Raw genomic sequence first — 12,920 nt, 5'->3', positions numbered from 1 at the left:
CAGATGAAGAAACTGGTGCTCTAGTCGGGTTAAGAGACTTTGACTAAGGTCACACAAGTTGGCAATGGTGGTGTTAGAGCTAGGATTCCAACTTGTTCTGCTTCTTTCATTACCCCCACTGATTTATTGAGTGCCTGCTTTCCTCAGGGTACACTGCAGGGCCTGTGCTGTTAAACACGGTTCTCAGCTGATGTGAAAGGAACCCTAAAGGTAGAGTGAGTAAATCTGGACTTGAGTCCTAGCTATACCACATGGCAGCTTGACCTTGGACAAGTACTTTCCATTCTTTGAAACTCTCTTTTAACAGAATTCCTACTCTTTAATAGGTAGATAACATACATGGCAATGTTATACGCAATAAAATACTATCAAGTATAACGTATGACTTCCTTACAATCAGATAATTCTAGTCTTTCTGGCTTGTAGTTTATATATTAAGCAGTACTTTTGAGGAGAGAGTACTGACAGTTTGTAGAAAATCTAGTCTGTAAGAATGGGTGGCGAGAAAAGGAAGTTTCAAATCTGAAGGACTGAAGGAGATATGGGGTGAGCTAAAAAAATCAACTCATAAAAGGCAGACTAATAGGAGAAAAGGGGTACAAATTTATTTAACGTGTGTACACAGGAGCCTTCAGAATGAGACTCAAAGATATGGGGAATCCTGTTCAATTTTATGCTTAGGTTCCACAAAGTATAGACAGCCATGAGAAATATGATTGGAGGAAGAGGGTATGATCCAACGCTAGTGTAGACTGAGTGGGGAAACTCAGCAAGGCCTGTCTGTCCAGATTTTTCTTGGCCTCTCTGAGCATGCACGCCTTCCTCCTGGGGGTGAGGCAGGATTCTCTCTGGAATGGGGGTCTTATGACCTATAGTCAAACAAGCTAGGTCAGATAATTTCTTTATAGCCAATTTTTACACAAGAAGAGAGGAAATTACAGTAATATTTTTAGGTTTTATGGCTGTCTTTGGGGATACTATGACCCACCTAGTATATCTATGGCTAGCCTCGGGAGAGAATTGGACTGAGAGGACAGCAGGAGAAGGTCAAAGACAAACTCTTGTTTCGGAGGCTGAGGTATTTGGGTATTGTTTTCTGAGCCCCAACAGAGGGAAAACAGAGCCTTTTGAACCTGAGAGTGACTGAGAGCTTAAATGGCCAGAAGGAGGGTTAAAAATTAATAAAGAAGATGGGTTTGGTGGCTCAGCCTTTTAATCCCGCGCCTTGGGAGGCTGAGGTGAGTGGATTGCCTGAGTCCGCGGGTTCAAGACCCGCCTGGGCAACTTGGTGAGACCTCATCTCTACAATAAATAAAAAAATTAGCTGGGTGTGGTAGCACGCGCCTGTAGTTCTAGCTACTTGGAAGGCTGAAGCGGAAGGATCACCGGAGCCCAGCAGGTTGAGGCTGCGGTGGCTGGGAGCGGCCACTGCACTCCAGTCTGGGCGACAGAGTGAGACCCCAACTCAAAAAAAAAAAAAAATTAATAAAGAGAGAAAAAAGACGTAATAAGGCACCAAAAAAGAGCTGAGTTTATTTAGAATGTTGGAGCTTCCAGAATTTGTCTAGCCAAATCAAATTCTGAAGCCCATTCCAGGTTCACAGTTGATGTCTGGTCATAAGAATTGCCTCTCCTTCCCATAAGCTATGCATACACAAAGCGGTGACCATCTTTGGGATGAACAGGTCTGCCATGCTCACTTGCAACCCTCCTCCCCCTCCCAGAAGTCCTCCCTGGAGTCCTCCCCTGGTGTGTTTGTGGCAGGGGGGACAGGTGTCCTTTGCATTGTTGTTTTTTCCAGAGCTGTCCCAGATGTGAGTGGTCAACCTGCCCAGCTCCACTCCACATAGGTCCTTGCCGCTCAGCTCCTCCTCAGGAGGCCGTGGGAGAGAATTCATTAGGAACTCTGGGACTCACTGAGAGAGCGTTATCCTTCCCATTTAACTGGGAATCGAGTTAAAGAGAAGTCAGTAAAAACATTTGCCTTGTTTTCTTTTTTTTTTTTTTTAATGATTTTATAGCCTTGAGTACATTTCACTGTCCAGTTTGGCCTCTAGACCACAGAGGCCTCAGGAGAGGGGGCGGTTCATGCACTCCTGCCTGGGAGACCACTAGCCCAAGAGCTCACCTTAGGCCTGCTCTTGCTCCTCACAACTTGAAAAAGACAAGTCTCTGTCTTAGACTATAGAAGACTTGCTTGGAAAAAAGTGTTGAGTTTTCATTTCTCTCCTCTCTCGCATAACTGTCCTTGTTTAATAATAGAAATAAGTACACACCTCATATCCATTCTGCTCTTCAGAGGAGGCATAACCTTCATGGCTCATCTGGAGCGTTGTGCTTGTAAATAAACAAAAATGGCACTGAACTGGCTCAAAAGAAGAAGAAAGTGAAGAAGAAAGCAACTCTTTGGTTACTCTATTAATATGTTTACCAGGTCGTCATGGGCCACAGTCTGTTTATCAGCCAGTGCATTTTGTGATTAATTTCAGTATGTCCTAGTTTTGCAGTGAGAATAATAATCATGTAATTCGGACTAATATTTTATTGTCTATTACTATTTGATTAAATAACACTAAAATCTGAATAATGACTTGTGTCCCTTTCTCTCTTTCTCTCTCTTTGCTGTTTTCAGTAGAGCATGCACCATTTTGAACGTGAATTTCGGTAAAGTAAACTATGCTGATTTCTCTCACTTTAAAGATGGTCTGTTTCTATATGTGAAATAGGACCCAAAACATCTCGATCACTGAAGTGATAAACAAGTGGGAAAGCGGATTTGAGACTGTTTCCTTATCCGAACATTTAAATGAAATACAGCATCTTTAAAAAGCACCCAGTGACTTCATCTGTATTCATTTCATTTTCGTGACCTTCAAAATCTTCATTTTTCACTCTTAGATTTTAGTTTTAAAATACAGCTCTAAAACTTGTAGATCGACTGCATGGCATTTTGATGTATTTTAATTTTGGAAACCATGACTCCCAAAGTCCTGTTGCTGCAGAAATGTTGGTTTCTAGTTACGCTGATGAAGAGGAAAGGGTGGTAGGCAGTTGAGGTATTGGTTATAGGGAGACAGCTTATTGACTGACGGGGAAAAACAGTTCTTTTGTAAGCATTTTTTCTTTTCTTATTTTAAAGAAGTGGGGTACAATTCAGGGTTAGGTACATAAGTGGCCATCATACAGGTAAAGTGTGGGTACCCTTATTGATGTTATGTGCTCCCCCTCCCCTGGCAGTGTCCCATTACTGCCAATTCCATAAGCATCCTTAATAATTCTTAAAAGGTGAAGGAGATTTCCAAGAACGGAGAGCTGCCTGCTTCCAGGGATCAGGGTGCCCTCCATTCTCTCCCAAGGGCAGTTGGCAGGCCGAATGTTGCTTCTGTATGGTCTGGTGGCCACTTGGCCTCCCCATCCGTGGGTGTGGACCCAAAGACCTGTCAATTGCCCATGCTAGCTGCTAACATTGTCCTGACATCCTTTCCACCTGGCTGTCGTGGATGACGTTCCTCCCTAGATATAACCTGAGCCCTCGCTGTAGCAGGCTGTTCCCTCTCCCAGGGCCTCTGCTGGATTGCCAGATTCCTGCTGTTTTGGTGGAGGTGATTTTGGGAAGGGTGGATTAAGTAGTTGGCTCTCAGGGTTTTTGTCTAAGAAAAAGTGAGATGGGAGAAAGCAGGACTGACAGGGTTATAATTGGAAGATAAGCTGTTCTGGAGTTTCCCCTATCCTGGGTGTGAATTGTTAGCCATCAGTCTAGCATGGGATCCTGTTCTTGTCTTGTCTGGGGATCAGGGTGTTGGAGGAGAGGCCGTTCACAATTAGGTGTGGAGGGAGCTCAGGCTTTAGGCAGTTCCATGGTTTGTCTCAGGCAAGATGGCCAACTTGCATTTGATCCTTGATCTCTCTGTCCTCCCCTCTCTCCACTGTTACCAGTATTGTAGCTTAAACCCAGCAGACCTTTAAAGGAATTTGCGTCAGCTGCCAATCCCACCCCCCCTCCCCTGACTGTTTTCCACTACTGCCAATCACTTTCTTATAGCATTATAATTGTTCAAGTTCCATTTATGAGTGAGAACATATGGAACTCAGTTCTTTGTTTCGGTGATAAATCACTGAGTATGATCGACTCCAAATCCATCCAAGTTGCTGCAAAGCCCATATATTTGTCCTTCTTTATGGCTGCATAATACTCCGTCAGTATATGTACCACATTTTTTTTATCCAGGAGGGAGGGGCATATCTCATCAACAAGGGTACCTGCATGATTAATGTTTATATACCTAACCCTGAATTGTATCCCACATCTCCATGATAAATAAATAAATTAATTTAAAAAATAAAATAAATTTTAAAAAGAAATTATAATAATAAATTTAACATATTAATATTTTGCTAAATGCAGATAAAACTTTTTGAAATATTAATATATTAGCAAAACATCATTTAGAGAAATAATTTTATTAAAAGAACTTGGAGCCGGGCTTGGTGGCTCAGCCTGTAATCCCATGCCTTTGGGAGGCTGAGGTGAGTGGGTTGCCTGAGCCCGCGGGTTCAAGACCCACCTGGGCATCTTGGCGAGACCTCATCTCTACAATAAATAAAAAAATTAGGTGGGCATAGTAGTGCGCGCCTATAATTCCAGCTACTTGGAAGGCTGAGGCGGAAAGATCGCCGGAGCCCAGCAGGTCGGGGCTGCGGTGGCCAGGAGCGGCCACTGCACTCAGTCTGGATGATAGAGTGAGACTCCAACTCAAAAACAAACAAAAAAAGGAACTTGGAAATTTGATAATAAGTATAATTTAATGAATAATTTTCTGGGTGAGTCATTTCTTTGCAATAAAAGTAATTTTTCTCTGTGAAAAAATAAATAAAGGAATTTGTGGACCATGGAAAAGGTAAAAAGAAAAAGTCAAAGACAATCAGTGGGGCTTGTGATCAGACGATGAGTCCCAGGACTGTGTTCCTGCCTCCTCCATTTCTGGCCTTTGGACTCTCATACTTCCTCTCTCCTTCCAGAGTGTTCTGAGCTGGCAAGTTGGGTTCGGGCCTTCCTTACCCTGATTGTACACACCAAGATCTACCATGGTTGTTGCAGGCCCAGTGAACAGGAGTGGCCCTCCCGGGACACCAAGCCCCTTGAGACACCTGGCTGCCTTGTGCACACTTGGAGATCTTGCTTTCTCAGCCTAGCAGCTTCTCTTGCGCACAGCCCTCACATCCAGTTGCTTTACAGGCATGGGTTGCCCTGGTGCACTTTGGACAGCATATTTATTTACATTACCTGCATTCTCAAAGAGATTTGTTTAGAGTGACAAGTTCAGCCTTTGCTTGCAAAGTCACGATCCATTTACTGAACTCCACCCCAACTTCCACTCTGTGGTAGTACATTTTCACTTGTAATTTTAACTCCCACTCTGTGGTAGTACATTTTCACTTTGGCCTGGTAATGAGACCAAAGTCAAGGGTTGGTTCTCTGAGACCAAGCAGTTTTGTTTTGTGCCAAAATGGCAGCCCATACATACCCCTGAGGCCTGGCTCTGGCCTCCCCAAATCCTGGCCTGTAGGGGTATCCACTCTCTGGATGGCCTGTTCTGTGCCTTTAGTAAAAACCCCCAAGTACTGCTGCAGCCCAGAATCTTCTTGTCCTTAACCCAGCAGTGATTCTTCTGCCAGGGTCAAAGCACAAAACTGGAAGGCAGCAACCCCAGAGTTCCTTCTGGTGCATACTGGGACCTGGAATGTCAAGTCCAGATTCCACTGCCCTTTTCTAGCCATTGGAGGGAGTACATGGGGGAAAGGCATTGGCACCCACTCACCCCCAGGTGGGCAGAGGCCACTCCTGGGTCTACTTGGCACTGCCGTCAAGGGACTCAGTCCAGAAAGGCTTCAGCAATGGTCTCCCATCCTGGTATTGCATTAGTCACTCCCCAAATCCTCTTCAGGGAAAAGCTCATGTCACACGCATATTCTCCCTGTTTTCTCATCCCAACAGCCTCTTCTGGTTTAAGGTTCTTTTTATCTTTATAAGCTGTGACATAAAGCCAGGAACATTTTCCCACAATACACCCTAGCATAGAATGTAATAGAGCTTTACTCATTAGTTGTTATTGTGTAGAACCAATGAAAATTACATTTTGTTCATTTGTCTGTATGTAATCTTTATTTGTATTGCTATATTATTGATAATTCCCAGATTGCAGAGCATGAGTATGTGTATTTGTGTGATTCTTTAATTTCAGCTGCCTTAGGTTTGAGTAAAAGACGTAAAGGAAGGTAAGTGCTTTTCTGTTGATTGCAAGACTTTAACCATTATCTGTCATACTTGGTGAAAAAGATGTACTTACTTATTTTATTAGTGATCCTGAGCCACTCATCCATACAAATTCAGGTAGTGATATACGTATCTTTACCTGTTATCACCATGGCTCAGTAGTGTTTAGAGGAAACCATCTAGCAGACTGTCTCCCTGGTGTAGAATGATGGAGGACAGAGATAGCAACAGACAGGTGGAGTCTCAGAGAGCTACAAGGTTCACAGGAGTTGGGGCAACTAACTGTGGCACAAGAAAGTGCTTTAAGGAAGGGCTTTTTCTGTATTCGGTGTTTGTCCTGAGAGAACAGTTCATTCATTGATTCAAAATATAAAATTCATGTTGCAAATGTTCATGTGCCTGGAAGCTGAGGGAAGTTTTAGACCTGTCTGGTTTCCCTCTCCTTGGCCATTGAAGTGTAGCAGGACATTTTAGTTTCTCTTGATGCTTCAACAAAGATGTACATTTAGTGTATATCCATTCTGCTTCTCAATTGGGCCAGTGGAAAGAATGGTACTTGAGAAAGACTCCTCCTAAGAGTACCGTTGCCAGAGAGCCCCCTCTGCTCCCTGCTTTTGCACTGCTAACAAATATTATTAGTATTTTCTATTTCTTTAATGCTACCTAATAGGAAGTGATTGAGACAGACTCCTCTGGAAAATACATATCCCAGCAGGCACTGGTTTTCCTGCTAAGGATCCTGATTTATTTGTCATTTTTTATGAAATCACATGCTTCAAATATTGTGTTGGAGCAGCTAAAGAACTGTTCATCCCTTCTGAGTAACTGACTTCACACAGCCTTACTCCATCATACAGATGTCTTTAATTGCTTCCTCAAAAGTTGACAGAGCTTCCGCGACCTGGTTAAAGTAGCTGATTGAGGGAACTCTTCCTTGGGGACTATTATGAAAATTTGGAAATGGGCCTCACCTATGCAGAGAATGTCACTGTGTATGGTTTCATGTAATCTGTAATATTTGTTCCCACAGTCTTACTCACATGACTATTGTTTGACTATTCCCCTCTGATGTTTCTAGCTTTTTTGTTTAGCATTTTAAAAAAACATACAGTACTGGGTATCTTGGTCCCTCTGAAGGAAACATTTGCAGTCTTATCAAAGTCCATTCTGCCCAGGACTGAGCAGTAGCATGTGTGCAGGTGACTGGAGAGGTGGATATTGACTGTGCCTTTTTCCTCCACAGGGATATCTGCATTACCTCCACCTCCTCCACCTCCACCTCCACCTCCACCACCAGCAGCTCCCTTGCCTCCTGCGAGCACAGAGGCTTCTGCCCAGCTCTCACCCCAGGCTGTGAATGGTGTGGGCCGAGGGGCCTTGCTCAGTTCCATTCAGAATTTCCAAAAAGGAACTCTGAGAAAAGCCCAAACCTGTGATCATAGTGCTCCGAAGATCGGCTAAAGCTTCCTGTTTACACTTAGAGGGAAAAGTTCTTTATTTTCCTACTCAGCCCTGCTCCCTCAAGTTCCCTCTTCCTGGATAAATAATTGCTGAGCCAGTACAGCCACATACAGTACTAATTTGCAGATGCTCACATAAGCTTTTCAAGAGGGGAATATTCGTTAAGTAGAATAAAGTTAGGCTGGCATTGCTGCCTTAAGAAATATTTTGCTCCTTTACCACTGTGAGGGAGTCCTGTCCATCCTCTGATGGGCATCTTTATTTGTGGCAGCAGCATATTGGAATCAATTATTTTCCCCATTTAAAGGAAATGGATAGAAAACGACGACAATATTCAGTCATCGCAGTGAATGTCCTTTGTTTTGCAGTCCCTTCTACCCTATCAGACACCTCCTAGAAACATTCCTCTCATAGTTCATTCTCTAAAGCATTTTCTGGTTCTTAGGTAATTCCCATGTTTGCTATCTTTATTTTATCTTACACAGTAACACTGTAGCCCAAAGTATAGCTATGTTGCTGCATCAGAGAGCAACCGAGTTCTTCATTTTCCCCTCAAATCAATATAGGGAAAGTTGGTAACATTCTCTTAAGTTCCAACAGGAGTACCACTGTGGTTACAGAACTTAGGGCTGCTAAAGCAACTGCCCTGGACCCGTAATTCTTTTTAGTTAGAATGTATTGAAACAGGCAAAAAAAGTTAACATCAGAAAAAGTTCTTGCCAATTAGAGGATCTTCTTAATCCTCAGCAATTAAGTTTGGGGTTGAGGGGGTCATTATTACAAGACAAATCTGGCATCTATAGAAATCAACTCTGATTTTTGAAAGGTTTATCGAAATACATCTTTTTATTGTTACTCATTTATTCAAAAGGTCCTTTATCCTATGATTTGCTTATACCTTTAAATAAATTGCACTTTAAAGGATTATAAATAATCCATTTAAAAATTCAGATACACACATCAGTGTTGGTTCCTATGCAGAGAATGTCATTGTGTATAGTTTCATGTAATCTGTGATAAATGTCAGCTGTATTTTTTATTAAAATAAACCATGTCAAAAAAAGCTTTGTCTGTAGCTTAACTAGATGTTTCAAATGAGAACTTTTTGTAGCACCTTTTGTAAACATAAAGAATAGATTCATAGTTTATATTCTGTGAATATAGTTTCCTTCCTACCTATCCTGTCTCTATTTTGTGTCTTATTTTCCCTCACAATAAGAGCTAACAATCCTGTCTAGTTACTTAAATTAGGTACCACCTATGTTTTCCACAACTAATTTAAAACCCATCTTTTCCATCTCGGCTTCAAGACGTCAGTATGACACAATATCTGCTTTTTGTCAATGGGAAAAATACCTGACATAAGCTTTCATTTTAAAGAGAACCCTATTAGAATTAGGCATCTGAAGAGTGTAGACAAGTTCCTGTTCCAAGCGTGATGTAACCCAGATGATTAACTTCTGACAGAGGTGTGAGGTGTGAGTCCTAGTAAAGTCAGATTTGCTATTTTGGATATAGTTTCAGATATTTGAATAAAAACAGACAGTGGTTTTGTACAGTATCAGCTTATCTTCCACCTGGCACTAATTTCTTTCTTTTTTTTTTTTTGTTTGAGTTGGAGTCTCACTCTGTTGCCCAGGGTGGAGGGCAGTGGCACACTGCTGGCCACTGCAACCTCGACCTGCTGGGCTCTAGCGATCCTTCCGCCTAAGCCTTCCAAGTAGATGGAACTATAGGCACATGCTACTACGCCCAGCTAATTTTTTGATTTATTGTAGAGATGAGGTCTCACCAAGTTGCCCAGGTGGGTCTCAAACCCGCGGGCTCAGGCAATCCACTCACTTCAGCCTCCCAAAGCGTGGGATTACAGGCTGAGCCACTGAGTCCAGTTGGCACTAATTTCTTAATAGGATTTCCACGTACATTTAATCTTAAAAGAACATAGAAATACAATTGGTCAGAGTTAGGAATTCCTTTATTCCTTATCAAAACAAAATAACAAAATAACAATAAATGTAGATTATATGCTTTTATACATATAAGTTATCTTGTTTGCATGTAGCTTTCATCAGGATTCTGCCACATTCACACTTTGTCCTTATAGTGAGAGTAAAATTTTACATTAATTGTATTCAAAGAACACCTGTAACAGACAAAGAAAGCATGGAGTCTAGGGCAGGAGAGTGGAGAGTTTTCCACACACAAACACACTGAAACTTATTCGCAGTATAAAAACACCTGTTTTGTTGCTTTAGAGATCATTTTCCTTTATGAATAGTAAGGTCTTGCAGTACAATCCAGATGAAGTGCCAGCAAGTGTTTCAAATAAGTTTCAATGACTTGATATTCAGGTCCAAACTAAATATTTAATGTTTTCTTTATTGCAAATATGATGTCTTTGACCTGAGGCACAGAATTGTCTTCTAGAATCTTTGCGTAAGGCATAGGGACATCAGCACCAGTGACACGAACAGCTGGAGCATCTAGGAAATTGAATGCAGGACCTAGGAGAAGGAAGGCTCAACTGAGAGAGAGGCAAGAAAAGCCAGCAGAGTGCTACCACCTTGGCGCAGAGGTGTGGCTGCCCAAGAAGAGAAAACATAAGGTAAAGGACGGTTAATTGCCTCTGGATTTTCTTTTTAAATATTTGCTCTAAGGAGACATGCCAGACTGGTAAGTTTAAAGTTCAAGTCATCCAACCACCCCTAGCTTTCGATATCTTTATCCAGTATATATTCAGGTATACGATATTTGCTATAGCTTGACTGTATTCTAGAGCCAGTTTCTTTAAAATACCTTCCATGATCCTGGCACAGATTTCAGCTCCTACTCCAAACTGTGGCCACCCTCCTTCCACGGTTACAAGATGATTTGTCTTCATGACACTGGCTTCTACGGTTTCTATGTCCATTGGTCTGATGGTACGCAAATTTATCACCTAAACAGATAAGAGGCTTTATAGAGCCACTGCATCACAAATAAAGCCTTTAGCCCCATACTACTACTACTACTACTACTACTACTACTACTACTACTACTACTTTTTCTGTTTCTTGTTAATCCTTGAGTCTGGGAAAATCCAATCTGCCTATGAATAGATACATGAATGTACAAAGTATAAAAGGAGAAACTGTAATTAAAAAATGTGTACCTCTGTTCACATTTATAGGATTTCCTGTCCAGTAATAGGATTTATTTATCTTCCTTTGCTTGAACTTCCCTTTCAACAAAGTAAATCATAGCTAACATCTGAGTGCCTACCGTACCAGGCACTACACCAAGTATAATTCTCACAACCATCATAAGATGGGACAGTATTTATATCATCCCCATTTTAAAGCTAATGAAACTGATATTCAGAGAACATAACTTGCCCATGTATAACTAGCAAGTGGCAGGTCCTTGATATGAGAGTTCAAATCATTGACTTCTGAGCTTCCAACTCCAGCGACCACACTGGATCCTAACTTGAGAAAGCAGGTAGTAGTCTAAAAGATTCAGAACCTAAGTGGTGAAAAGCTAAGTATTTGAAAAGCAAGCAGGTTCCCAGCTTTAAGCAGAGACAGAAATGAGTGACAAAGCGAGATTTTGACATCTAGTTATGCTGTTACAGAACTCAAACTCCTGGGTCTTAAATTTAGTGGGAGCCTTTCTGATTCTTTAAGAACAAGTGAATGTTCACTCACCTCACACTCAATTCCCTCTTTAGACAGCACTGTTGCAGCTTCTAAGCAGTGGCCCACTGGTCTCGAATGGGAAACCACAGTTATATGTGTCCCTGAAAGAGAGTGGCCACAGATCAGAGGTCAGGTTGAAACTAAAGATGTCGTACCACTCTGCAGCCAGCTGTGGCTCTTGTTCTTTACAAAGTCTTCAACTAACTTCACTCAGATGAGCAAAGGAGCATGGCAGCCTTTCTAGAAACAACGCAAACCCACTGGACTCAGATCTAAGAAAAGCACAACTGAATGAGAAATCAGGGCATTCATTCTACATTCTTGAGTTCATCCTATGATTTTTCAAAGTAAATGGCAATGAATTCTAGATTAAATAGGACCTACACAGAGGTGCTGTTTAAAAAAAAATGTTTAAACATATTCTAAGTTCCCTTACCTTGCCTTTCTATTTTGGCTTTTCCAATAGGAATTAGAAAATCTTTTGATTGAGCTTCCGCAGGAAATTCAAAAGGAACTCCATACATCAATTCATTCTCTAGCATCACCACTGCAAAATAGTATAAATCTTTAAACAAAAGTAACTTAATTACATCCAGAATGACTAAAAATGTATACACAGCAGTATCATTTATCTCGTGAAAAGTTTCACGGGGCTGATTAGAAAGCCTTGTTTCAACCATATTCTGTAGCCTTGTGGATAGTCTAGGTACTTACATTTAGAGTCTGATCAATAAAATTTTATCTATTGAGGTTAAACCTGTGTTATGGGTGTGAAGTAAATGTCTCCTTTACCTAAATGGCCCCCTTAGGTCAAAAATAAGAAAAACAACCACATTCTTTACTGTCTTTACTATATCTATAAGTCATTAACATTTTATATGTCTCAACATAACTAGAAGCCTTTAATGGTTCCTTCAATGCAAAGATTTCATTTTAGTTTTTTAATCTTTTAAAAGAGACTGAAGAGTCACTGTGCTGACCTGGATTGTTATCCCGAATGGCTGATTTAATAAGTCCTTTTGCATCCTCTGAACTCCAGGGGCTGACCACCTTTAAGCCTGGGCAGTGCCCATACCATGCAGCAAAGCACTGTGAATGCTGGGCAGCTACACCTGCTGAGGCACCATTGGGCCCCCTGAAGACTATGGGCACAGGTTGAAGGCCCCCTGACATGTAGTAGGTCTTGGCGGCTGAGTTTATAACCTGGTCAATGGCTTGCATAGAGAAATTGAAGGTCATAAATTCACAAATGGGCCGTAATCCAGCCTGTCAAATAAAAACATGGATGTTAAAGAACTAGAAACAGCAAAGAAGGCCAGGCTCAGTGGCTCAGCCTGTAATTCCAGCACTTTGGGAGGCTGAAGCAAGTGGACTGCCTGAGCCCGCGGGTCCGAGACCCACTCGGACAACTTGGCGAGACCTCATCTCTACAATAAATCAAAAATTAGCCAGGTATGGTAGCGTGTGCCTGTAGTTCCAGCTACTTGGAAGGCTGAGGCGGAAGGATC

General features: G+C 41.8%; 2 protein-coding genes across 29 annotated transcripts in view; one reads left to right on the top strand and one right to left on the bottom strand.

Moving 5' to 3' along the window:
• Nucleotides 1-8,914, top strand: part of PXK (PX domain containing serine/threonine kinase like) — a 57,417-nt gene extending 48,503 nt beyond the window's left edge. For 5 of the 24 annotated variants that reach the window (XM_021712597.1, XM_021712591.1, XM_021712586.1 and 2 more), the window contains 3 exons: nt 2,633-2,664; nt 6,243-6,276; nt 7,518-8,798. In XM_021712597.1, the coding sequence (XP_021568272.1) occupies nt 2,633-2,652 (20 nt within the window). In that variant the 3' untranslated portion in view covers nt 2,653-2,664; nt 6,243-6,276; nt 7,518-8,798. Of the gene's footprint in view, nt 1-2,632; nt 2,665-6,242; nt 6,277-7,517 lie in introns of all 24 variants that reach the window. The other 19 variants (XM_008058530.2, XM_021712594.1, XM_021712588.1 and 16 more) reach the window with 8 other exon arrangements.
• A 778-nt stretch (nt 8,915-9,692) lies between these two features.
• The window catches only part of PDHB (pyruvate dehydrogenase (lipoamide) beta), a 5,415-nt gene continuing 2,187 nt past the window's right edge, over nt 9,693-12,920 (bottom strand). For 3 of the 5 annotated variants that reach the window (XM_021712600.1, XM_008058527.1, XM_021712599.1), the window contains 5 exons: nt 12,393-12,678; nt 11,849-11,959; nt 11,422-11,513; nt 10,532-10,673; nt 9,693-10,239 (listed from right to left, as the gene is read on the bottom strand). In XM_021712600.1, coding sequence (XP_021568275.1) covers nt 10,094-10,239; nt 10,532-10,673; nt 11,422-11,513; nt 11,849-11,959; nt 12,393-12,678 — 777 coding nt within the window. In that variant the 3' untranslated portion in view covers nt 9,693-10,093. Of the gene's footprint in view, nt 10,240-10,531; nt 10,674-11,417; nt 11,514-11,848; nt 11,960-12,392; nt 12,679-12,920 lie in introns of all 5 variants that reach the window. The other 2 variants (XM_021712602.1, XM_021712601.1) reach the window with 1 other exon arrangement.

Source organism: Carlito syrichta, unplaced genomic scaffold, assembly GCF_000164805.1.
Source record: "Carlito syrichta isolate Samal-C Ts95f unplaced genomic scaffold, Tarsius_syrichta-2.0.1 Scaffold303376, whole genome shotgun sequence".
Classification (NCBI taxonomy): Eukaryota; Metazoa; Chordata; class Mammalia; order Primates; family Tarsiidae; genus Carlito; species Carlito syrichta.
Note: the sequence above shows the minus strand (reverse complement) of the source record. Positions and strands in the feature narration are given on the sequence as shown.